Raw genomic sequence first — 25,503 nt, 5'->3', positions numbered from 1 at the left:
TCCCTCGCTGTCCACCTTCTCACACCCACACAACCTCTGCCCTGCTGCGCACACAACACCCTCCTCCCTGTCTCCATAGCAACGTCCCCCCCAGCCAAATCCTCTCTGCCCCTGAATGCTCAGCCTCCAGTCTTGCCTCCTCTGTAAACCAGCCTCTGACTGAGACTGACCCTTCTCAACGCTGGGGCCCAATCATGCTGCACATGCACATGATGGAAACTTCCAGAGGGGCAAGTGCCACAGCCACATAGCAGTGGCCCTGGTCCAGCCTGGGCCTCTTGCTCACGCACGAGACACGTGAGCTCTCCCGCTGCCCCTCTGTGGCCTCAATTACCCTCTCCAGTTCTTTTCCCATCCAAATCAAAACCGAAGCCAGTGTGCTGATTACAACCACAAGTCAAGAAGCCACTCATGAGGCAGAGAAAGCTCAGAACCAGAAGGCATGGGCTGCACGGCTGGCTCTGTGGCATTCTTCCTCCTGTGCGAGCAGGGACAGCTGACCAGTCCAGTGCACACGGCTGCTTGGCAGAAATTCCAGCACGTAAGCTCCATGCAGAGGCTCTCCAAAATATGTGATGCCAAATGCAAATGCAGGGCTCCATTAGCAACCACCAAATACACGAAGTGCAAAGGACTGCAGGGCAGCTTGCCGATCAGAGCGATTCTCAAACGGGATCGGGCCCATGTGACCGAATCAGTTTTTAAACAGTATGACGGGAGATGTCTTAAGCAAAGAATGAGCAGAATTTAGCTTTTTTATATGCCAAAATTACGAGGATGCTACGTTTAATATTTCATATGATAGCACACAGAGTTGTACTTTGAAAAAGTTCCCCTTTGAAAAATAAGGCCCCTTACACTAAAGCCCCAGGTCTCTCCGCAGGCCACGGTTCCCTCCATAAACCCCCTGGCCCAGTCTCTACCAGGCAGATTTTGCGTGTTCATTTCCAGGGGTGATACCACAACTCGAATAAGTTTTCCCCTTCCAGCGGATTATCATTTATGCCCCTGCCATACAAGGGAGAACGGGTACCCACCTGCACATCTCCCTTCCACACGTTACTGACGTCTAATCCTTGGAGAACATACCGCATCACCATCCTCAAGTCCTCTGTCGTCCCAACTTCTAACATTTGGGTCAACAAGGCTCCCAAATGAGGCTCCAAATCCTGAATTACCTGACCCGAAACTGCAGGATCTGTGCAGAAAAGAAACCCAAACAAACCCAAACGGCTAAGATGTGACAGGAAAGGGGCACGTGAAATACACCAGAGTAACCACATGATGGAACAGAGTCCCAGCCGGTGAAAGTCACCATTTGAGGGGTGTGGAAATACTCGTGGGGCGTGTGGCACGGTGTGACAGCGCTCTCCCGCACACGGCTGACCTGTGCAGAGCACACACGGCGCGGGGGGGAGAGGACAACAGCGGTTAGCAGTGCTTCAGGCCGGACTCTGCACGCAGGTGACTGCTGCTTTCTCTACATGCTTTTCGACATTCCTTGCACGGGCAAACCTCAGAGATACGACAGGATTGGCTCCAGATCACCGCCAGGAAGCAAGGGTCACAATCAAGTGGATCAAATGAATTTTCTGGTTTCGCGGCACAGATAAAAATTACGTTTCCCCTATGCTGTCGTCTATCTGGTGGACAACAGCATTACGTCCAAAATGCGATGCACATACCTTCATTTAAAAATACTTGTTCCGTGAGGCACCCGGGTGGCTCAGTCGCTTAGGCGTCTCACTTGGGCCCAGGTCATGATCTCACGGTTCATGGGTTTGAGCCCCGCGTCGGGCTCTGTGCTGACAGCTCAGAGCCTGGAGCCTGTTTCAGATTCTGTGTCACCCTCTCTCTGCCCCTCCCCCACTTGCACTCTATGTCTCTCTCTCTCTCTCTCTCTCTCTCTCTCTCTCAAAATTAAATACGCATAAAAAATATATTAAAATAAATAGATAAAAATATTTTTGGGGCACCTGGGTGGCTCAGTTGGTTGAGCATCTGGCTTCAGCTCAGGTCATGATCTCAGGGTTCCTGAGTTTGAGCCCCGTGTCGGGCTCTGTGCTAACAGCTCTGAGTCTGGAGCCTGCTTCGGATTCTGTGTTTCCCTCTCTCTCTCTCTGCCCATCCCCCACTCATGTTTTGTCTCTCTGTCTCTCAAAAAATAAATAAATGTTAAAAAAAATTTTTAAAAATACTTTTTTGCTAAAAAATGCTAACCACCATCTGAGCTTTCAGTGAGTCATAATCACTGATCACAGATCATCATAACAAATGTAACAACAAAATAAGTTTGAAATATTGCAAGATTTACCAAAATGTGACAGTCATGAAGTGAGCAAATGCTGTTGGAAAAACGGTGCCAACAGACTTGCTCAAGCAAGGTTGCCACAAACCTGCACACTATGAAAAATGGGAGTATCTGTGAAGTTCAATTAAGAAAACCGCAATGAGGGAGGGCGCCCGGGTGGCTCAGTAGGTTGTGCGTCCAACTTCAGCTCAGGTCATGATCTTGCAGCTCCTGAGTTCAAGCCCCACATTGGGCTCTGTGCTGGCAGCTTAGAGCCTGTAGCCTGCTTCAGTTTGTCTCTCTTTCTCTCTGTCCCTCCACCGCTTATGATCTCTCTCTCTCTCAATATGAATAAACATTAAAAAAATTTTTTTTTTTTAAGAAAAGAAAAGTGCAATGACAGGGGGCGCCTGGGGGGCTTAGTCGGTTAAGCATCCGACTTCGGCTCAGGTCATGATCCCTCCATCTGTGAGTTCGAGCCCTGCATCAGGATCTGTGCTGCTGAGAGCTCAGAGCCCGGAGCTTGCTTCAGCTTCTGTGTCTCCCTCTCTCTCTCTGCACCTCCCCCACTCATACACTGTGTGTGTGTGTGTGTGTCTCTCTCTCTCTCTCTCTCAAAAATAAATAAATGTTAAAAAAAAAAAAAAGAAAAGAAAAGTGCCATGAAACAAGGTGTTCCCATATTCTTTTACAAAATCAGTAGGGACACAGGAGCGGCATGGCACTTTTAGAGACATGAAAAGAACTCCAAACTTCCGGGTCTGCCTGTCGCAATCATCAGGCTGCCTCCCACTTAACGTGGGAAGGCCTTCTGATGTCACCAGGGCGGACTGGTTCCCCAGGTCAGGGCATTCAAGGCCCTCTATAGTCTGAACCCAGCCTACCTTCCCAGCCACATTTCGGCTCACAGACTATTCCACATTGCCAGAATACCTTCCCAGTCTTCGCTCACTACATAAGCATCAGGGGTGGAGGGGACCACAGGCTTTGATGGATAAAGACCTCAGCCCCAGCGTCCAACAAGGTGTAAGATCCTGGACCCCTGAGCTCTCCGAACCTCCATTCCCTCACCAGTGAAATGGGCAGAACCGCACCAACTCCTGTGGTTGGCAAATGGAGGAAAGAGCAGCGCGGGGCATCTGCCGTGCGGAGGGCTCGGCATCAGCTCCCCCACCGTCTCCGCCTACCCCACCTACTCTTCGAAGGCCACTGCTTTTTGACGGTTTGCCCGCACACGCTCTAACCCACGGTCCCCAGGTCCGGGGTCCCGGAGAGCGCTGCACCGTTGTGCAATCTGTGTGAACACCTGCTTACTTGATTACACAGGTCAAAATCAACACTTCAGGGGCACGGGGGTGGCGCAGTCGGTTAATCGTTCGATTTTTGGTTTCAATTCCAGTCATGATCTCACGGTTCGTGAAATCGAGCCCCGCAGAGGGCCCTGCGCCGACCGGTGGAGAGTCTGCTTGGGATTCTCTCTCTGCCCCTCGCTTGTGCGCACCCGCATTCTCTCTCTCTCAAAACAAATAAACTTAAAAAAAAAAAAAAAATCAACACCGCATTCATCTCCAGAGTAGGATGTGGTTCCACGTGTGTATGGAGCATTTGTAAAAGCGACGGTTTCTCGTAACTGAATTGAGGCAGCCCTCAGTAGGCACTCCTTCCAGACCTCTCACTCCAGTCCCTCTTCCAGACAAAGTCTAGCAGCTCAAGGAGAGGAGGCCCGGACCCAACAGCAACGCCTGAGCCTGTGGTCTGAGGGACAGTGGGGCAGGCGGCCTCGGTCCTCCGATTGCCACAACAGAGGCTCTGTCCCTGGGCTTCCAACCCTCAAGTCCAGGGACACACAGTCAGGACCTCGAGTCCCCCTCAGGTCGAGAGGGTTGGAGGGAAAGAGACACACACGATATTCTGTGTAACAAAGGGGAAGAGGGGCCACCCGCTGCCATTTCTTGGATCACTCATTTAGGACACTGTAACCAGTGTTCGTCAAAGACTAAAATTCTAGCCTCCCCTAAGGTGAACACCGTTCCCTGAAAGAATCGCTGAGAGAATAAGATAGAACATGTGACACCAAAGCCTTTTCAGTCAATCCACAATCAAGGCAGGGACAGAGAGGCTATTGAAAGGGAGACAACGGCAGTGTTATTCTGGCCTCACACTCCGGTTCTGGCACTGGTCCGGGCGGCTCCGCTTCCTACAAGGTCCTACTAAACGCTTTTGTGTCTGATCACGCCTGCAGCCCCAGCTGTGGCTCCCTCCCGCCTGTCGCAGCTTTTCCTCCGGGACACAGAAGTCGGCATGCCTTCTGGGGGCTACGCCCGGCCGACACGCTCCCCAGTCTCACCTCTAAGGACTACCCTAACTAACCCCGACCCTCGGTAACAAAACCAAAAGAAAAGCAACCCACGCCAACCTGAAACAGAGATGACCTCGGGGACAGCAGCTATCAAATGCTTCTGCACACAGCCATTACGAGGTCTGTGGTCTTGACTGGCTGGCCCAGGAGGATGACATCAAACTAAAAGACCGTGAAGACAGCTAAGCTCCCGCCCAATTAGCACCCGCAGCCCGATGACGGCCAGGCATCACACTGAGACCCAGGGGTGGAAGTTCACTGAACTGCCTCGAGGAATTTTAGGAGGTTCCCTATAAATTATTTGCGGTCTTTTCTTTGACTTGGCTTAACGTCGCCTTCAGTTACTGAAGATAGCAGTGGAGATTGGACACAGGAAAGCCTACCAAGAAGAATGAAATTTATATGTTAACCATCGGGGCCAGGACAGATAAAAGGTAAAAAAGATAAAGAGTAACAGATTTCAAAACTATAAACCAGAACAATCCCCCAAATAAGTAAAAAACTAAGATGTCAAACAACATACCTAGAAGGCCGCAATCTGTGTAGAAACCAGAACCGTGAGCTTTCTACGGACAGAGAATGCAGACACTGGACAGGAGTTCCTGGGAGCGGGGCAGTGGGGGGATTTTCTCACTGCCCACAGCATGTACCTTCCACAGTGAACAGCTGCTCCACGGCAGTGTGGGGGGGAAAGGGGCACTCACCTTGCCGGTGGCTTACCAGCTTTTACCAAAAGCTCTATGGTACAGAATTAGCTCAAGAGAAAATACCTTACCTGCCAGAACTTTCGTCACAGAATGAAACACGGAGGCAAAAACAGAATCCTTCTTGGGATGGAGTTCTGGGGCCAAAAAGAACAGAGTTAAAAACCGCATGGCCGCCTGGAAAGACTGCTGGTCTCCTGCAAGGGCCGCCAACCCTGACAGCAGTTGAGAGTAAACGTTCTGGTAGAAGGTGGCATGGGAGGTCAGCATCTCGCCAGTCATTTGGGAACCCTGGGCCCCGTGCCTGGAGCGCTGGCCCACATCCGCCTCCAAGAGTGTGCTGACCGACGAGACGAAGGTGGAGGGAAGGCGCTGGCCCCGGGCCCCGCGTGCCCAGCACAGTTGCAACACGGCTCCTGTCTGGACAATGGCCTTCTGCAGCAGCTCAGGCAGTGCTTCTGAGGCCTCATGGTGCTGCCTCCGCTCTTTGACCAACGGCCCCAGGACTTGGCACAACTTGGTTAGAGACACCAGAAGGAGCTGCTGGCCCAGAGGATTCTGGTTTTCCACCTGCTCGCCTGACGGTGCTTCGGTGGACAGTTTGCAGAGGAATGCAATGATTTTCCCAAAATTGAGCACCAGGCTGAGCTTCATCTGGATAAGCATCTGCAGTAGCTGTTCCAAGAATGCCCCTGTCAGTTGGAGGAATTCCAACCAGGAGGGGTTATCCGCAGCAACAGAAAATCTACTACTGGCTCTGAACGAGGAGGTCAGCATGATCTCGAAAATCTCACTAGCGTACATGGTCTTGAGGACTGAGCGGGCACCTTTCCCTCTCTGCAGGTGGTCAAGAAGCCGGTAGCAAGTCTTCAAAAACCTGAGGGTCAGTGAGGAAGGGCAGGAGCTCCCCAGCCTGGTGACGGCCACGGACAGTAACAGAAGAAAGTAATGCACGTGATAGGGAGTCGAGAGGCTGTCCAGTTGCAGAGCAGAAATAACTTCCAACAATCCCAGGATGCTCTCTAATTGTTCTCCCTCCAGCTGAATGGGGAAGCCACTCTTGACCAAGGACAGTAAGTTTTGGGCAGTTTCTCCTTTCGGTTCTACACCTTCGGGTCCAACGTTTGCAAATCTGTTTTCCCAAAGGGCCACACCCATGTGCTCCTTTTCAAAGAGCCAGGGCAGCTGCTGACTGAGAAGACTCGGGTCACCCTGGGCCCCAGAACACAGGATGCCCGCACAGCCTTCGGACAGGCGCATTAAGAAAGCAGAATGGAGGGGCTGCATTTCCGGAAAGAGAGGGCTGTGAAGGACGGCACTGGATATTCTTTCAAGTGTGAGGTCTGCCTCTTCTTCTGCTGAGACCTCCTGGGCTTTGCTCGTCGGTAAAGTTCTCAGCAGCACACTGGCCAGGGATCGCACATCATCCGGGCAAAGATAGGATATTAGAATTGTGAGATTCGACACGATCAAGTGCCAGTGTGCTACAGGGTACGTGAGAGCACTCACTGTCCCCACCTGGCCATCCCAGGAGGCGGTCGTCCTCCGATTCAAGCTTTCTCTGCCAGACCCAAGAATGTAGGCAGCATCACGCCTCAGAGTGCAGAGAGCTTCCTCAGACCGGAAACCAGTTTGCATTAAAGTCCTTTTCATTTTCTGCAGGTAGAGCTGTTCTAAGCAATACCTGCTGAGAGAGTCAAACCGAACCACAAACTTTTCTATCTTCTTCCAGTGGTGCGTTTCTACCCCGGGGAGCAACGAGGGGAGGTTTGCGGTCTCCACAGCAATGTCCGTAAGAGCCCCGGACACAGAGCAATACTGGCTGCAGTTCATGCTGAGCATGGTGTCAACCTGGGCCCAAGTGTAAGAGAGCAGGAGTGCAGAGTCACTGACCTTCTGCAGCCAGAGCTCAAGCTCCGGGCCCGGGGGGTCCAGGAGAAGGTCCAGCAGGGGCTTCACGAGCTCCCGGAGCATCCTCTCCATGGTGCGCTGCATCCGCCTGATGACGGGCAGAGGCGTGCTGCCGTCCAGGCTCCTCATGTTGAACATGATGCAGTGCAGCAGTGAGCTCAGGGACAGCGACTTCAAGGCCATGTCGGCATCGCCCCGCAAATAAGGCAAGACCAAAGACTGGAACTTCTCCAGCACGAGCGACCACGTGTCCAAGATCTGACTCGGAGGCAACTCCAGGAGGCACTCGCAGAGCACCCGGGAGGGGCCCGCGGCCAGCACAGGCTGTCTCAGGGCCTCGGCGGCCGGGCGGCAGATCACCCCCAAAACCTCCTCAAACAGCCGTGGCACTTGTCGGAGCTTCGTGTAAGTCTGGAAAAGGGTGTGAAGAAGCGCCTCCTGTGCTTTTTTCGTTCGAGAGTCTGTCACTTCTGCATCAATCCAAGCTGAAGCCAACAGGTCGTCGAGGTCCGGCTCCAAAACCAGATGGTTCAGAGACGTCAAAGCCTTGAGGCAGCGGAACCAGGCCGGCACGGACGCTTGTGAATGGTTTATCAGCAGCTCAGCCAAACGGCGGTAAAAGCGGAACTGAGCCTCTCCATGCCGGATCCTGTCGGCGGCGATGTTGTAGATACCGCTGTGGGCCACCGAGGTCAGCAGCTGTTCCACGACCAGCAGTTCTGAGGTCCAATCCGATGCGGCCAGGGCGGCCAGGTGTTCCTCCTGCAGCTGTGCGATCCTCAAGCAGCCGAACAGCCTGGGGAGCACCTGGAAGCAGAGAAGCTGATTCCCCTCCCTGAAGTAAGAGTCCAGAAAGAGCTTATACAGCAAGGCCACTGAGTTGGCTACAACGGCAGCATGCAGTGACGGTTCACAGTAGCCCGTCTCCACCAGCCTGGCAATCACAGTGTCCGTAGGAGCAAGAACATTCTTCAGGGCCCCTATCTTCGCGTCACCTTGCTGCTGGTCCAAGAGCTCCTCTTTGTAGGACGAGAGCAACTCGGGCTGAAAGGCCCCACCTCGAAGCACGGCCTCAATCTGACTCTTCACATCCCGGCTCAGCGCCTGCCGCAGCTGGCCCTGGCCGGCCTGTGTCCACGGGCCCCCCGAGAGTAAGTGCCTCAGGACCAGGCAGGGCTGGAGCAAGTGCCCAGTCACCTCGCCAAAGGCACGTCGTGGGTTGACTTGCTGCTGCTGGACCAACAGGTAGTGACCAAGCGCCAGGTGAATGACTTCGAATAACTGGGAGACCTTGGCTCCTTCTGGCTGCCTACAGGCCAACCAGCACAGCTGGCTTAGCAACGCCACTAACAGCTCCTGTCTAGCCGTGTAGATGATGGCGAGGGCGGGTGTCGAGAGGATGCCCTGGCAACAGCTCAGCACGGCACACATGCTTCTTTGGGATTCCAAAGGAGAGAAGTCAGCTATCCTCTCGTTTATGATCTGAGCGTTAAAAAAGCAAGAAAACTCATTACTACACCCACCCACACACAAGAAGAATACAACTGAATCGGTGAACTCACTCTTTGTCCTTATCTTGAGGAGGAGGACATCCCCAGATCACCGTATCTAAATCAACTTGACATTCGCTTACTGCGCCAAAGGAACGGCAGAGAACCTGTTTTAAGTCCTTCACACAGCCATTTCCGACCAATATAAATTCAGAAAAGGGATCAGTGCCTTTGTAATTCTGCTGTCCCTTCTAAAGAGCTTGTTTTTCATAAGACTTGAACTCCAAAGATTACCTTCCCTTATATCCTAAGCCTGAAATTCAGCTTAGAAGTTATACGTGGATGGACAGTGGCTTTGGGCTATGATCCTATGGTCCGAAATACGTTTTTACAATTAAACTTTATATTAAAAAAAAAAAAAAAAAAGCAAAAGGTACTCTTAAAAGAGAAAAGCAGAGGGGTGCCTGGCTCAGTTGGTTAAGCATCCGACTTCGGCTCAGGTCATAATCTCACGGTTTTTGAGTTCAAGGCCCGCGTCGGGCTCTTTGCTGACAGCTCGGAGCCTGGAGCCTGCTTCAGATTCTGTGTCTCCCTCTCTTTCTGCCCCTCCCGTGCTCGCACTCACTCTCTCTCTCTCTCAAAAATAAACATAAAAAAAAACTTAAAAAAAAAAAAAGGTATCAGGGCCCCTGGGTGGTTCAGTGGGTTGAGTGTCTGACTCTTGATTTCGGCTCACGTCACAATCCCAGGGTCGTGGAATCAAGCCCAATGTCAGGTTCTGTGCTGACTGTGGAGCCTGCTTAAGATTCATCCCCCTCCCCCTCCCTCCACCACCATCACTCTCCCCCCATCGCTTGCTCACTCTTTAAAATTAATTAAGAAAAGGTAATCGCCCACCACCCTGAAATAGTTCTAAGCTGCTTCCCTTTAACATTAAATAACACAAAGTGCTCAGCACAGTGCAGAACATACAAAACGCATTCGATGAGTATATTACTAAAATTCTAGTAATATTATTTCCTTCTCGTCTTTCTCTACCTTGATACTTCCTATATCTTGAATAATTAACCCCAAAATAAATGAGCCTACAGCATTAACAGAAATCAAGAGATGCACGTTAACACACACAAGATAACACAGGAAACAGATAATCACCTTGACTAGGGAAATCTGAAGGTTAATTGTCTTTCCATTCTTGAGGAGATTCTGCAGTTTTCTGCTGTGTAGAATATTATCTATATAGATCCAAAGCCTTTCAACAATGTCTTCCTTCAGTTCAAGTTTTTTCTTATAAAATGCAACCAATGACTGTCTTGCCCAATCAAGTAATACCTGAATTTGGAAGAAATAGGCTCTGAAAATATATATTTTCTTACCAAGAAAAAAAGATGCTGAACATTTATAAGGACGTTCCATGTATAACCAAATCCAATTGCCAGAGAAAAAGCTGTCTTTTAAAACCTACCTTTAGTATTGAGGGCACCTTTTGGGATGAGCGCTGGGTGTTGTATGGAAACCAATTTGACAATAAACTTCATATGTTGAAAAAAAAAATAAGAAAAATAAAATAAAACCTACCTTTAGTAATATTATTTTATATATAACAGAATGTCCTAGTAACTTAAGAAGCTTATTATTATAAAATCGATAAAAAGAAAAACTAGGGGCACCTGGGTGGCTCAGTTGGTTGAGCGTCCAACTCTAGATTTCAGCCCAGGTCACGATCCCAGGGTCGGGCTCCGTGCTGAGAAGGGAGCCTGCTTGGGATTCTCCCTCTCTCCCCTTCTGCCCCTCTCCCCTGCTTGCTCACTCTCTCTCAAAAAAAAAAAATAAGTAAATAAATAAACAAATAAAATAATAAAAACAAAAAACTAATTTTGTCTTCATTTGAGGCCAATAAAAAGTTTCAAGTGAGACTCTAAACAATTTCTTCTAACTCTTCTCGAGTTATGCTAAATTTCAAAAGTTAGAAGGACAACAATTGCTCAGAATGGCCGCTCAAAATGAATCACACCCAGAAGCAAAAACAGAGTCAAAAGGCAGAGGTTTGCGTCCTGGCTTTCCCACATTACCTGTAAAACCTCTAGGCCTATTTACCTCATCCAGAAGACGGAGACGGTCTTCTGCGAAATAATGCACGGGTGCTTTATGAAGGGGGGGGGGGGGGGGGATGGTCAGACATGCATAGTTTCCATTACTGTAACACGTTCATCAAAGGGGTGAGGCCTCAGATCATGACAGGAGAAATGTTGTAACAGTATGAACAGTGACAGATGCTAAAAGGGAAAATAGTTCTCAGAGTAAGACTACGGAGACCTTGATCCAACCGCCACTGCTACTTCTGCCTTCGGCTCACCCTGGGTAGCACCTGCCAGGTGACTATCAAGCTGCTAAGATGATTCTCAGGTGCAGCCAAATTTAGAACCCACCGGATGTGAGAGCGCTCTACATCCTGGACCTCATCATCATCTTAATAGATGTAACCCATCTTTGATGCATTTTGTGCTGTCTTCTTTAATACTAGCACATGGGTGTGTGGTAACACAATTTCATGAGTTCAACATCCTGGTGACTCTAGTATATTAACGGGATTTTTTTTGTTTGTTTTTTGCCAAATAAGCTTGAAAAATGTTAACAAGACATGCCTTTCTTGGTTCCTAATCTACTTCTAGAATGGCTTACTACAGATACTAAAGCTTCTCTACTTCCCACCGGGTCAAATTCCAAAGCTGTTTAACAAATCACCAAAAAGCAGTTGCTTATGGAGCATTACCTTGGATTCACAAACAAATGCAGCTACCTACAGACTCGGATCCTAATTTTTGTAACCCAGTTCCCAATTCGTTCACTGATGCATATAGTTGATTTGAAATATGAGAGGCGTTTCTTTTTTTTTTTTTTAATATGAAATTTATTGTCAAACTGGTTTCCATACAACACCCAGTGCTCATCCCAACAGGTGCCCTCCTCAATGCCCATCACCCACTTTCCCCGCCCTCCCACCCCCCCATCAACCCTCAGTTTATTCTCCGTTTTTTAAGAGTCTCTTATGGTTTGGCTCTTTCCCTCTCTAAGAGGAGTTTCTAAACACACACAAAAAAATACTGACTTTGTAACAGAAAATCTCTGTTAATGAAATATTTGACTCATTCATTTTTTTTTATTGATATTACTTTTAACCTCTAACCACGTTTTATTTTCCGACCTTTTTTCTTTTTAAATTTTAATTAAATTTCAACACATAATTTATATAAGTGACTGTTCTTTTTAGTAGTAAACAAAAAGGTAAATTTCACATTAAACTTACTTGCTCTTTATTTGGAAGAACGCACTGGTGGGAAATCCAAGCAAAATGAGCTAGTTTTAGTTTATCTTCCCAAGAAGTTGTCTTGCTTTTGAGCTTAAAGGAAATGCCGGAATAAATAGCAGCCATTGCTACACTTTATCTAAAATTTAAAATGGAAAAAAATATTATATTAAGGCCAAACTCAATAGGCACCAAAAAAGAACATCATGTATCTTATTATCTACATAATACATATTCCTTGAAAAAAAATTTTAATGAACTAAAATACATCAACAGAGTTATTGGGCATAAATCTATACATAAAATGCTTTAGCCCATGAATTTTCTGGGGGAAATTGACAAAAGCAGGCATAAAAAGAATTACACTCACATATGTACCAGTATTCCTGCTGTGATCAAACATCATATCCTCCGATGTGAATGTGCAGGAATACAACCGGGCAAAACCCAAAGTATTCAAATTATTTGTGAAAGGAGATTCACGTGAGGTTTTAGACTGAAAATGTCTGCATAAATCACCTGCAACTTATGTATCATCTATATGACTATCATCTATGTGACAAGCTCCACTAGTTCAGAGAGAGAAATAAGCAATCTTTGGAGAAAATATGTCACCAAGTAGAAAAAAAATATAGTATAAAACCAGTCCCAACAGATGTACTGTTATTTCAGCTGCAACAGTAACTTTCCACTGTAACTTTATTCTGTTTATATACATGTAAGCTTATAGACATGCTCTGCTTCCAAAGACTCGATACAGTTACACAATTGAAACTATAAAAATGAGATATAAGAAAATTATAAAGGAAAGCAAGCATACTGACCAGCTATAATTCCATAAGCCTGAAGTAAATATAGCTTTGAGTTTCCTAAACGTCATTAAAAAAAAAAAAAAAAAGGCGGAAACCTATCACATTAAGTCATATTCATTATACACAAGAAAACAAGTTCCTCAAAAGTGAACCATTTTCCTACTCAGTACTGAAATTAAAATATTGTAAATAAAATCAAAATAGGACAATACCCCCCCCCCCCCCAAAATCGCAGTTTCATGATTCTGACATAGTACCAAAGGGAAAGAATTTGCTATGCCAAGGGCTGGATCACTTGTATTTCTTCAATCTACGGAGCCTGAAATCCTACAGACCTACCTTCAGAATTATACAAGGAATGAGCGACCACCACGGGAAGGACACTACTATCAGCACAGCATCCTTCCCTCTATAAGAGAACAGAAGAGTCAAGTGCTGTCAGTTTTCCCATTTTGTCAAGGGGTCCACACGTGCCCATTCAAAGAAGAACTTACTTGTAACTTCAGTGTGTCAGAAAGCCAACGTACCAGCTACAAAGTACTTAAAAAGTGTTGGCAGAATTGGTTACAAAGACCCTCCCGGAGGCTACCAACTTTCCGCTCCGGGTGCCACCCGGCGGCCTACGCGAGGGGGCGTGAAGACCACCAGGCCGAACGCGAAACCGTGTTAGTACCCACGCAAAGGGAGCTTAAGCGCGGCCACACTCGGAACCCCGCCGCGCATCGTGAAAGCAAGCAACGAGAACCAGAGAGCAGCGAGGAGCGACGTAAGGGGCTGCCGAAGGAGCGAGCCCAGGCGGCTCTCCGCAGCGCTCGCTGTCCGCGGCGCGGGGACGGACCCGGGGCGGAGGACCCTCCCCGCTTAAGGAGCCCACCTCGAGGCCAACCCCGGATAGGGACGGCGGGCCGGGGCGTAGCGCCCGCCCCGCGGGGGAGGCTCACCTCGGGGCCGGCCCTCGGTGAGGGGCACACCTGGAGGACGCCCCCAGGGAAGCTCACCTCCCGCCCCGCCCCGAGCAGGGCGGCGGCGCGGCCGGAGGGCAGTCCCCAGGTTAAGGAGCTCACCTGGCGGCCAGCCCCGCTTAGGGACGGCGGGCCGGGGCGCAGCACGGTGGAGGCGGCCGCAGGTCCGGACTCCCGGACTGGCCCACCACGTGGGACCGGCCCCCGCGCTCCTTCCGCCCGACGCCGGCGGCGCGGCGGGGCGGGGCGGCGCGCACGCCAGGCATCGCCAGCAGAGCGCCGAGGCGCCTCGCCCATTGGTGGAGACGGTTGCGCGTTGGAGGCCCGAGCGGCCCAGCCCGCGGCCCGCTCCGTGTCAGTCAGTCATGGAGCGGCCGCCCATAGCCGCCGCCGCGGGGGCGGCAGGGCGCGGGGCGCGGGGGCCCGGCTGAGCCGGCCGTCGGAGCGAGACCCTGCGGCAGAGACGACGGAGGCGGAAGCAACCCGATCCCGGAGGCGGCGGCGGCGGGAGGAGCCGGAGCCGCCTGGGATGTTCAGTGAGTGCGGGGCGCGCGGGCGGGGAGGGCCGGGGGAGGGGGTCGCGAGCCGAGCGCGCGCGCGGGCGGGCGGGGGCCGGGAGGGAGGGCGCGCGGGCGGCGGCGCGGCGGCGCGCGGCGAGGCCTAGGCGGGGCGCGCGCCCGCAGCTCCCGCCGGCGGGGCGGTGGGGGCGGGGCGGGCGGGCGGGGCCGGCTGTGCGCGGGCGCGGCGGCCGCGCCTCCGCCCTCGGCCTGCGAGTCCCAGGCGGCCGCGGGCGGCGTGGCCTGCAGTCGGCAGCTACACCTGGAGGGCTCCGCGTTCCTGCTCGGGGTGGGTCCCGCCGGGGCGGCTGCCGGGCACCCGCCGGGAAGGGGTCCTGAGCGCTGGGCAGCCGGGGCAGGAGCACAGGTCCGCATCTCCTTTTCATTTAAGGAAAAAGGAAATGCCTTTTGGCCGAACTCCCGATTAAACTTCGCACATGGTGCTTGCGGGTGGCCGGGTGTGAAATCGACCTCTGCGTGTGACAGGGGGGCGATCTCGAGTTAGACTAGTTGCTGCTGGAGGATACCGACCTGCAAGGCTGCCTTTGAGGTTGCTTAACTCATGACAGCAAGAGGTTTGTGCGCTTAGGCGGTCCTCGCGGAGCTCCAGGGCTTTTTGAAAATGTATCAGGGGAGGCGTCGGTCCGAAGTCAGTTGATGGTTAGAAATAGTGGGTGTCATTTTAGACTTAGCGGAAGTGGAGGACTTGAAAGCTTCATGCAGTTACACCATCAGTTGTGAAAGTGTCGTTATACTGCGGATCTCGCAGCTTGTATGGTTCTGGGATCAGAAGGTAAGTCTGCCAATCCCATGCGGCGTTCGTCTTCAATTACCTAAACTCTGACCTTGCAGATTGAAATCTTGGAACGGGGACTCCCGCGAACAAGCAGTTGGGTGCCGTGTCCGGAGGAGCAGTGAGGGTGGAGTTTGTCTGCTCTTAGGTGATACAAGTGCGTGACCTGCCTGAGTTGTGCGGTGGGAGGAGGACACGGCGGCCGTTCCCCATGCTCGCAGCCCTGCTTGAAAGTGAGAGTAGGAAAGGGAGTTTGTGCCACATCTTTAAACTTCCGAGGAACTTCAAGTAGTGGATGGCGCTTGATGACCCTGTAGACCTAAGGTTGAAACCATGTAACCTCTTTGAGCCTTAGCTTCCTCTTCTGTAAAACGACGTGAGGACTGATAACTTAAAAGTAGGTTTCTTAAAGGGTGCCCCCCCCCCAAAAAAAGGAATAAGGAATGTGAAAATGCCTGACATATAGAAAGCACTAAGTAGTAGCTATTGTCATTTCCTTTTGGGGAGAATACCTTTTAGATTCCTTGTGGGCCTAAATTCTTCGTGTAAAATGTGAAGCCTGCTAACTTTGATTTGCTTTGCCAATTACAAATCCTTCTTGCCTCTGAAAATGCAGTGTTAAACTAGGAAGCCAATGGGTGGGCTTGCCTTGAGTGTTTTTTCTTCATCATCAGACAATAAATCAGGTTCTTGTGTCTTGGAATGATTTTGTTGCTCCTGCCTATAAATGTGAGGTTTACATGTGCTTCTGTCCCTGTGAAGCTAGGCGAAGGCCTCACTTAACCGCTCAGTAACTGGTTTGGGGGGTTTTGTTCTTACAAACAAATGTCCTTCGTAACACCTGTGAAGGGCATCCCAGGAGAAAGGGAAGGGGTTCTGGTTTGGATGATTGGTCTTAGCCGGAAGGGAGCCCTAGCGGTCCTCTGTTAAACCAACATCACCCAGTGGATGCTACTGGAAGTCGTTTCCAGCCTCCTTGCGTGTGAGGGGCAGCTTCCCAGGTAGCAGTTGTCCTGACCATTCTCTCAACGAGCAACTGGGAAGCCTTCACTGTTGTCAAGAAGCCTCTGCTTTCATGTGGAACCTTCTCGGGCAGCAGGACATTGTAAAGGGTCAGGGCCCAGACCCTGAAGCCAGGTGACCTGAGTTTCCATCCTGGCACTGTAAAACCCTAGGGTAGTGTCTAACTTCTCTGGGCCTCAGCTTTCCTATCCAAGGAATGTTACCTAGTTTCCGGGGCTGTTGAAGCGTATGGGAGATGATCTGCGTGTGGCCCTTAAAATAGTGTCTTGCCAGTGGCATAGGCTCAATAAGTATTAGGTGTTAGCAGTGGTAATGTAGGAACCAGTGTGGTGAGCAGTGAAACAGGTTGGTCCTGGGTTTGGCAGTGGACCGGGCTGAGCTGAGCTGTGTGGAGGAGTAGGCCTTAACCAGGTCGGAGTGCCAGTGCAGGGGGAGGGGGGGGGGCCTCCCGTCAATGGAGGAGTCTTGGCCAGAGCCCCTGACATGAGCAGGCGGGGTTGGTACCCACCAGTTGGGTAAACAAAGGTGGATCAGAGTAACCTAGAGATGACACGATGGAGATTGATGCTTTTTTTTTTTTTTTTTTTATCCTCCATGCTGGTGGACACAGTAGAAAGGTTTTAAGCTGAGCACAGTTGCCATCAGATTAGCTTTTTAGAAAGATTGTGCCTGCAGTAGCACGGGGTTGGATTAAAAGTAGGGAAGGCCCATCTATCCACTTGTCCTGACAGCTTTTTGTCTGCCTGTGACTCAAAAAAGAAAATGACTGCTTAGCAGACAGGCATTTCTTTCCAAATCTGGAAGCTGAGAGAGCATTCGCAAAAGGCACGAAGAAACCTTTAGATCATCCCAGGCAGCCTTACCTCTTAAAAGTTGTTTTCAATGATATACTGTACATACCTGATTACGAGGCCAGGCTCCCCGCAAACATCTGTCGGTAAAGAGGGTGTCACCACGTGTTCAAGTCTTTCCTATTTATTACAGGGCACTCTTCAGTTACTCTGTTTTTGAACAACAGGATGCTGTTTGGGAAATACATAGTGCACTACAAAACCTCAGTTGCTGCTAATTTGGTATGTTTATACAGTGAATCAGTACAGTCAGTGATGACTGAAAAATGTTCCGCCCTCCTGAATACGTATTGATGGCTTCGGTTGGTTGAGATTTCCAATGAGAGCATCGTGTGTGGATTCAAAAAGCATTCTTTCACAGCTGATTTGGCAAACGTGAAGGTGATGTGCTCTAGAAAACGGAATTCAATCGTTCAGAGGGGCTTAAGTGACCACAGAGACACTGATATGTGGAAGACGAAAGTGAAACAGAATAAAATTGTTTCATGAATTAACCTATTGCCTTTTATAACGTATTTTTAAATACACGTAGGTTAATAAGTTAAAGATTATAAGCAGACATTTGAGTATTTCATCTACAGCCCTCAAAGGTTTTATTTAAATTAATCCTCACAATTTCTTAATTTTCTCATTGCAAAGGTATCATTGTCTTAGGTTTGAGATTAACCTCCTATTTGGACATTTCACAGAAATTGTTGATCTTTTTCTCTAAAACAGATTCCCTTTTCTCATTTTTTAACTTTTAGAAGGTTTAAAGAACATTGTGTACCGGCAGGGTTCAGAAAATATCACGGAGAACTTCCATTCATAATTCTTTGTTGAGCAGTCAAATAAGCTACTCTTCTGGTAAAATGTATTGAAATGTATCTTAGTCACCTTGCAGTGTTTGGTTATAATAAAAGGTAGTTGTGTCTTACTAGCAAAATGCAGCTGACCTTTGAACAACACAGGTTTAACTGTGCGGATCCACTTATATACAGATTTTTTTTCCCATAAAGACAGTACAGTACTATAAATATTTTCCTTATGGTTGTCATCACATTTTCTTTTCTCTGGCTTACTTTATTATGAGAATACAATATGTAATTCTCATACGAAATACGTGCTAATCGACTGTATTTGTTATTGGTAAGGTTTTCAGTCTACAGGATGTTAGCAGTGAAGTTTTGGGAGAGGCAGAAGTTATATGCAAATTTTTGAGTGGGGGCTGGGCAGGGTCAGTTATGTTGTTCAAGGGTCAACTGTACTAACTTTTGGATATTTGGTAATTTAGTAATCAGAAGTGTTTTGCCCAACTTTGTGAATCAGCGTTTTTAGATGCTGATACATGAGTTTCACAAAGTAACGCCATGCTCTAGAACCGTGTTGTCCACTACAGTTAACATTGGCCACGTGTGGTTACTTAAATTTAATTAAAATAAAAGTTCAGCACTAGGCACAGTTTAATTGCTCATTAGCCCTTTGTGACTGGTGGCTACCGTACTGAACAGTGCAGACTTAGAGCACTTTTATTATTGCAGAAAGTCCTGTACCGCTCTAGAATGAAAAATGGACATCATTCCACTTGAGACCCATAAATGTCTTAATGTCATTAAATTGTTCCTGACACATTTCCCCTATTCTCTGAGAGTAAACCATTCTTTTTTTTTTTCCTGTCTACAATAGTGTTTGCGAACAGAGCACGTATGAAAGTTTTCATTCTGAAGTCGTAGTAAATGTAGATACCCATTCTTGTTCCATACTCTTCAGTGTTAGTGAAGTTTTGATAGAAATAGTTCTTCTGTGCTGTAAAACAGTTTTAAAGCAGGAGGCAAATATTTGTGGCTCATAAAAACTCAGAAAAATCACGAACCTACAGTAAACTGTCACGAATTCCAACAAACAGAAGCAAGACAGCACTCACTGTATTCTTCATGTAAGTTTCAAAGATGAGAAAAGCTCCATCCTCTGGGAAGTCTCCCGTCTGTCTGGGCGAGCTAAGGAACGGTGATGACAGGACTGGACAACCTGCACTAGGGCGGAGGGATAGCAGTTTTAAACCTGGGAGTAGCATAATCAGATCTGTCTTCTACTCTCGCTGCATTCTAGAGGGTGGTTTGAGGTAGGGCCAGAGGCGGGGGGGATATTGGAACATTCCAGTTGAGAAGTGATTTGTGCTGTCACATTGCAGTGGACGGGGTAGCAGCAGTGGCTGCGAGAAAGAATTCTATATACAGTGGGAGCTGGTGGCCTGTTAGAAATGAGAGGGAGAAGAAGAATCTCAAGACGATGGCTGGGTTTTTTGCTTCGGTGGTAGACGATGGCATCACCAAGCTGGCTAGGAGCAGTAGGAGAAGGAAGAGGGTTTGAAGGAAGACAGTAAATTTGAGCACGTTGAACTTAGATGTTTGCAGCATCTAGGTAGAGATGTCCTTCAGACTGGAGCTCAGGAAGGTGGTCCGACTAGAGACGGTGTGAGTCTTGTCTAAGTAGAGTCATGATGTAGGGAATGTGAAGAATGAGCAGCAGACCAAGAATGGGGGAGGGGCAGCGACCAAGGGAGAGGGAGCTTCAAGGGAGGAGGCGCGTTCAGCAGCCAAGAGACCTTGTGGGGTAGTGTGGAAAGGGACTGTTTGATTTGGCAAGAGTTGAGGAATCTCAAGTCTTAGTAAATAGCCTGCTGAGGTGGGAAGCAGGGTCAGTTGGTTGGATAAGGAGGCTGGTGCCGTTTTGGAACGGCTGGGTGAGAAGCTATAGGGAAAGAAACTAGTTGGTGAGAAAAAAACATCTGGAACATCGTAGAGGTCCCAGCTGATGTTGGAGAAAAGCAATTCCTAGGGGCATCTGTCCACCAAGTTGTGTGAGTTCTGCTCCCCATCCCCCACCCCAGCCCCAAAGAACCTCCAGGTGCTGCATTGCATCCTGAGCCCTCAGCACTGAGCCTTATCTTCGTGCCGTCTGTTTCTTGGGGCACCATAAGAAAGAGCACAGCTTCTCGTTCAAGTATATTCGTGTCAGTCTGGGAGCGCAGATCGAATATGAAAGGCCATCGTAATGTTAACATTATATGAGGTATTAACTTAAACTGAGTGTACTGCGGCTCACTTGTCATCTGTGCTTTATATTTTCACAAAGGTAATTGAATACACTTTACCATGATGATTAATGCAAAAGCTAGCTTTCTAAATCCTCCTTCGAATGACCTCTTGATAGATACTGCGTCTATAGTACTGCAAGTAAAGAAAAAAGAACTAATATATCTGAGTACCCAGTAGGGACTTTACATGCCATTTAACAAAAAATGCACATTTTTACCTGTTTGAAGCCTAAATGTATAATTGGAATACTTTTGCTTCAGAGCACATTCACACACACCCCTAGCCACCTGCCAGTGGGCTCATTTAGGGAGCTGGTTGGAGAATGGTGGTGGTGAGTTTGCCTGGATTTATTTTGATGTGTTTTGTTTTTTAATTTTTATTTTTGAGACAGAGACAGCATGAGCAGGGGAGGGGCAAAGAGAGGGGGAGACACAGAATCTGAAGTGGGCTCCAGGCTCTGAGCTGTGAGCACAGAGCCCGACGTGGGGCTCGAACTCATGGAGCGTGAGATCATGACCTGAACCGAAGTCAGACGCTCACCCGGCTGAGCCACCCAGGCGCCCCTGCCTGGGTTTATTTTGAACTCACTCAAAGCTGCCACCTTACCCAGGAGGTGCTGTGCAAACAGTAGTCTATTGGCCTTTCATGGAATTGTGAGTCCTTCGCCCACCTAGCCCTTGACTTGGTGGGCTGGGGGTGTCTCTCCTAGCACCCCTCACCAACATGTATGTTTGAACATAAGTAGATGGGGTTAGGTTGCAGTCTGTAACCAATAAGAAATTTACTTGGCTGCAGCCCCATCTTCTTAAGAGTGTGCCTGGGTTCCAGGTGTCTTTGCCTCTCCCTATTTCTGAAGTTAAATATCAAGAGTGTGGCTGTGGTTTTTCCTGGGCTGTTGCTACTTCCAGACAGGAAGATGGTCACGTCTTGATTTTATGTAGCAACTTTGTTAAAGTATTAGTTAAACAGTATGCAACTATTGATATCCGAGAAATAGATACATATTGTGTCAGAATCCCCATTTTAATTTCTAGAAATACAAATATGGCGTGAAAAGAAAGGTATGCAGTCATCTGTTTTTGCCTTTAAAAATTAAGATATTATGTAAAACGGAATGTTGTGGGAAATCTTGAAGTTTTAACAAAGATGTAATTGTATCCAAATTTACTTTGAATTTAAAAGATTGTATAATTCTGGGAATAGCTAAGCAAGTAACTTGAAATTGCAGTGTTCGTCTCATGTCTGAGTCTCTCAAAAGACAGGTCTATTTTAAGGAGTTCTCTCTCTCTCTCTCTCTCTCTCTCTCTCTCTCTCATGTCCATGTACGGGTATTGGTATTACGGAAATCAGTAGGGGGAGGGGAACTGGTTTCTCCACAGAACTCTTCATTATTTATCTATTTCATCTGAAATATGTGTGCATTGGAATCAAATTCAGTTAAGTCGATTGGATCATGTCTCTGGTATTTCTGTTGAGTGCAGTTGTAAAAGAGAGTCAATGCCAGCATTCTTGCTGTTAAGGTCCTTGGCCCTACAGTTGGCTCACCGCCCACCCTCAGGAAAGGTCCCTTGTCATACATAGTGGTTTGGGTTCAGAGAAACTGCCATTTGGGGCAGCTAATTGAGACAGATTCATTAGAATCAATATCTATAAACTAGTTTCTAGCAATTCCCAAATATGGCCATTTTTTTTGCTATTGTTCATTCTCCTATTTGCTCTTCCATACCTTTCATATTTTGTCCCCTCCTCCTCAGATGTGCATAAGCATGGCCCCGCTGTGAGGACATGTGTCATTGGAGGGTCTGTTCTCTCTATTGGTTTTTCTGTGTCTTCCACATGCACGGTTTCTTCCCATTAGAGAGGTGATCTCTTACTCCCACCTTGTTTGGAGCACTAAGGGACACCCATTGATATAAGCATGCATTCCCGTGGTGACAAGAGATGGGCAGTAGGAAATCTGAAAATGTTAGTCTCAGCTAAAACACAAGGAATCGGGCTGCTCTCGAAGAGTTTGGGGACTCTGAGCTCTTGAAGTTAGATTGAAAGCAGCTTTAGCAAGCATCCTGGGGCATGGGGGCATGGCACGGGTTGGGAAATTGGGAGCTGGTTGGATTTGACTAGTCCTGACTTTGGGCCAGACTGGGAAAGGGCAGTATCGTCACAGTCTCTGTGTGCATTTCATTGTTTTTCTCTAAATATAACATCGAATCAGAATCTCCAGGGCTGAAATTATTTACACACACAGTCACAAGAGGTTCTAGGTATGGCCAGGTTAGAGAACCAGAGAGAATCCCTGATACAGTCAAAATGATACAGTAATGCCTATTAGTAATGTCCAAAAAACAATTATCTACCTTCATTGATGGACAGATGAATGCTTAGAGCAGTGTTCCTGGTTGACATTCCTTTGCCCTTCCTTTTTAGCGAGTGATATTGTACTGTCTTTGGTAATCCAAAACTGAAATGCATGGGGCATATAATTTTTCTATAAATGGAGTTAAACATATTTATAGTTTATACATATTTATGATGTCCTAACATTTATATTTTTGTATAGATGTATATGTTTTAGTGCGTGTATCCCCAGCCTTCCCTGTTTGTTCTGTTGTCTGACTTTTCCAGAATTGAAAAGCAGACCTTCAGAGTTTATTTTAAAAGGGCCACCACAAATCAGTTTGGAAAGAAAGAAATATTTTTGCAAATGACTTTAGAACAGTTTGTTGCTACGGTATCTGTGTAAATGTTTGGTTATTCACCACACATTATACACTAGAATTGCAGACAGATAAAATTAGATGCAAATAAAATATTTTGAAATGTTTAAAGGGGAAAAAAAAGGCAGATTTCTGGAACGGGAGGAATTTCAAATCCTAAAAGAGAACGGAGGAAATCACAAAGAAGACCAGTGCATGTCATTGAAACAAAAAAACTCAAACACACCCAAATGAGTTACCAAAAGCGGATCTTCCACAGAAAACATTGGGAGCCCTTGGTTTAGAGAAGATCGCGGTGATAGGGACAGTCCCATGTGTGTGGCTAATGTTACATGCGCTCCATTTTTACGTGACCAAAGGGAACATGCAGAACTCATCGGGGTCATTGGCCACATGGACTACGGTGCCGTGTACTCCTGGCAAAGTAGCATCTGAGACCATGGCACGTCGTGTTACTCGTTATAATCAATTTAGTAGTCAAGGAAAATAGTCCTTTGGAGGGGAACCCTCAAATTGGCATGAATTATCAAAAGTCATTTACCCCTCTTTGGTGCACTTCATTTCCTTTCCTTTCTTGTATGAATTCGTGAGACATTTACCGCGTATACATACTCTCTCACCATGTTGATGCTTTTCTGTGCCCGAGGTTATAAAGAGTAAGAGAGGTCAATAATGTGATTACAACGAAAACACATTACTCAAATCTTGGACGTGGTGCTGCTAGCCTTCTCCTATTTGGAAAAACACAGCCTTCCTTTCCTCCCTATAAATTTCTCACTTCCTCAACATCTATTCATCCAGTTTCTGAATTTCTCAGATCTTCGATTTTGCATTGCCTCCTGCCCGCTTTATTAGCTGGTTCACTGCCAACTAACACCTCTCTCCCCGAGTAGGCGAAATAAAAGACTCTGGGATTGACCTGGTCCCCTGTTAGCAACCCTGATGAAAAGCTCCACCAGAAAGAGTGAAATCATAGTATAAAATGAAGTTTGAGGGGGGGGGGGGATCCATGGGGTGTTATCCTCAGTGACATTCCTGTTGTCCGTAATTGAAGGTGACCTTATGACTATCGAGAAAATGGACAAAATGGAGAGTGCCCCAGGTTAGTAATGAAGGAACTTTGTTTTGTCTCAACTAGGTCACTTGCTTAGCCACGTGGCTAGTCTGTCTCCTTATTTTACCCATGTGATGTCCTCGTTGGGTTGGACAATCTCGCAAATGCCTCAGTGTTCTGTGGTTCCCTCTGAAGGTCATGAAACGAGTGCGCACCGAGCAGATTCAGATGGCAGTGTCCTGCTACCTCAAACGCCGGCAGTATGTGGACTCCGATGGTCCCCTAAAGCAAGGACTGCGGCTGTCACAGACTGCTGAGGAGATGGCAGCCAACCTCACAGGTACCCGCGGGCCCGCTCTGGGGGTGGGCCGGAGTGTCCGTGACAGGTCACACTTCTCCGGAGGCCTCGGTGGGCACCACCAGATGATGGTGCTGGCCTTCAGAGATGCTATCTATCCTTCAAAGCCGCTCCTAGAAGCCTCCTGTCGTAATCCATCCCGCCTCAGAATTCTAAGTGGTTTTGTCTGTATCTGATGTTACGTGCGACCTGTCCTTCTGTGAACTCCTATGCTACAGGACCCGGAGGGCCAGGGTTTCTGTCCCCTTCCTGCACTCATCCCTCTGCTGTAGCCCGGAGCCTGGCCCACGGGAGTCAGGTTTGCTGGGTGAACGAATACTTTGGGACCAGTGGTTGGAAAGATTGGCATCCTAGATATGCTCCTGAAGTTCTAAATTCGGGTGTTGTTTCTTGTTTTGAAATCAGATGCTTTTTCAGGGGGAAAAAAAAAGTGTCTTAAATCTGTCCAGAATAACAAACACTTATTACTTAGCTATGCTGTCAGTTCGGTTTTTATGTAATAGAATTTTCTTCTATTGGATTCGTGTACTGGAGATTTGGGGGGAAAAAACGAATGGCTGCAGTGTTTTTAGGGTGACTGTGCCCTTTAACGGCTGCAGGTGGAGTTCGACATTGCAGTGACTTCTCCAGCATAGCCCTGATTCCTCTTATCTGCTCAGACTGGACTCTTCTCTTTTTTATTCTTGCACTTCGTTCTGCTCTTCTGAGTATCTGCCTCCACCTCCTCCTTCCCTTAATGGTTTCAGCCTCCATACTGGTAGCAGCAGCTTCCTCTGCCTCCCTGTATTACCTCCAAAATCATGAAGCCAGACCCTGCGTGCTCTTAGGGTATGTTGCCATTGCTGTAGAGGAAGAATGATGGGACAGTAAAAACCTGAGGGTGTCCTCAAAGGGGTGGTTCCTGACTCCCCCCTGAGACCGTAGAAGTAGCCCAGTCAGGCATTTGCCTTCCTGTTCCTCAGCATCAAATCCACTCCGTTCTTCCTTTCTTTCAGACTGGGTTACCCTCGACAAGAACGGAGCCAGATGACAGACGTGGAATAAATTACTAAATGCCTTATTATTTCTAGTAGGATGGCCAGTTTATAGCGCCAGAGTAATTCCTTGTAAACTTGCCATCATAGCCCTTGGTGTGCATTAATCATCTCCGGCTGCCCTGTATTCATTAGAACCTGGGAACAGTAATTCTCTGCAGTTGTTGGTAGAAGATAGAAGCAAGAGCTATTACACAGACTTCCAGA

General features: G+C 48.0%; 2 protein-coding genes across 10 annotated transcripts in view; one reads left to right on the top strand and one right to left on the bottom strand.

Annotated features, from left to right (window-relative positions):
* URB2 (URB2 ribosome biogenesis homolog) overlaps positions 1–14,165 on the bottom strand; it is a 28,265-nt gene extending 14,100 nt beyond the window's left edge. For 2 of the 4 annotated variants that reach the window (XR_008292404.1, XM_027047004.2), the window contains exons 1-6: positions 13,938–14,165; positions 13,213–13,282; positions 12,062–12,206; positions 9,910–10,086; positions 5,425–8,746; positions 1,038–1,198 (exon numbers count right to left, since the gene is read on the bottom strand). Coding sequence is in view for 3 of the 4 variants with exons in the window: in XM_027047004.2 (XP_026902805.1) it covers positions 1,038–1,198; positions 5,425–8,746; positions 9,910–10,086; positions 12,062–12,187 (3,786 nt within the window). In the remaining variant the exon portion in view is untranslated. Of the gene's footprint in view, positions 1–1,037; positions 1,199–5,424; positions 8,747–9,909; positions 10,087–12,061; positions 12,207–13,212; positions 13,322–13,937 lie in introns of those variants that run through there. The other 2 variants (XM_027047005.2, XM_053207857.1) reach the window with 2 other exon arrangements.
* Positions 14,119–25,503, top strand: part of TAF5L (TATA-box binding protein associated factor 5 like) — a 32,625-nt gene continuing 21,240 nt past the window's right edge. For 2 of the 6 annotated variants that reach the window (XM_027047007.2, XM_027047009.2), the window contains exons 1-2: positions 14,120–14,371; positions 24,100–24,244. In XM_027047007.2, coding sequence (XP_026902808.1) covers positions 24,103–24,244 — 142 coding nt within the window. In that variant the 5' untranslated portion in view covers positions 14,120–14,371; positions 24,100–24,102. The other 4 variants (XM_053207858.1, XM_027047008.2, XM_015081074.3 and 1 more) reach the window with 4 other exon arrangements.

Source organism: Acinonyx jubatus, chromosome D2, assembly GCF_027475565.1.
Source record: "Acinonyx jubatus isolate Ajub_Pintada_27869175 chromosome D2, VMU_Ajub_asm_v1.0, whole genome shotgun sequence".
Classification (NCBI taxonomy): Eukaryota; Metazoa; Chordata; class Mammalia; order Carnivora; family Felidae; genus Acinonyx; species Acinonyx jubatus.
The sequence above is the reverse complement of the archived record's forward strand: the minus strand, read 5'-3'. Positions and strand labels throughout refer to the sequence as shown.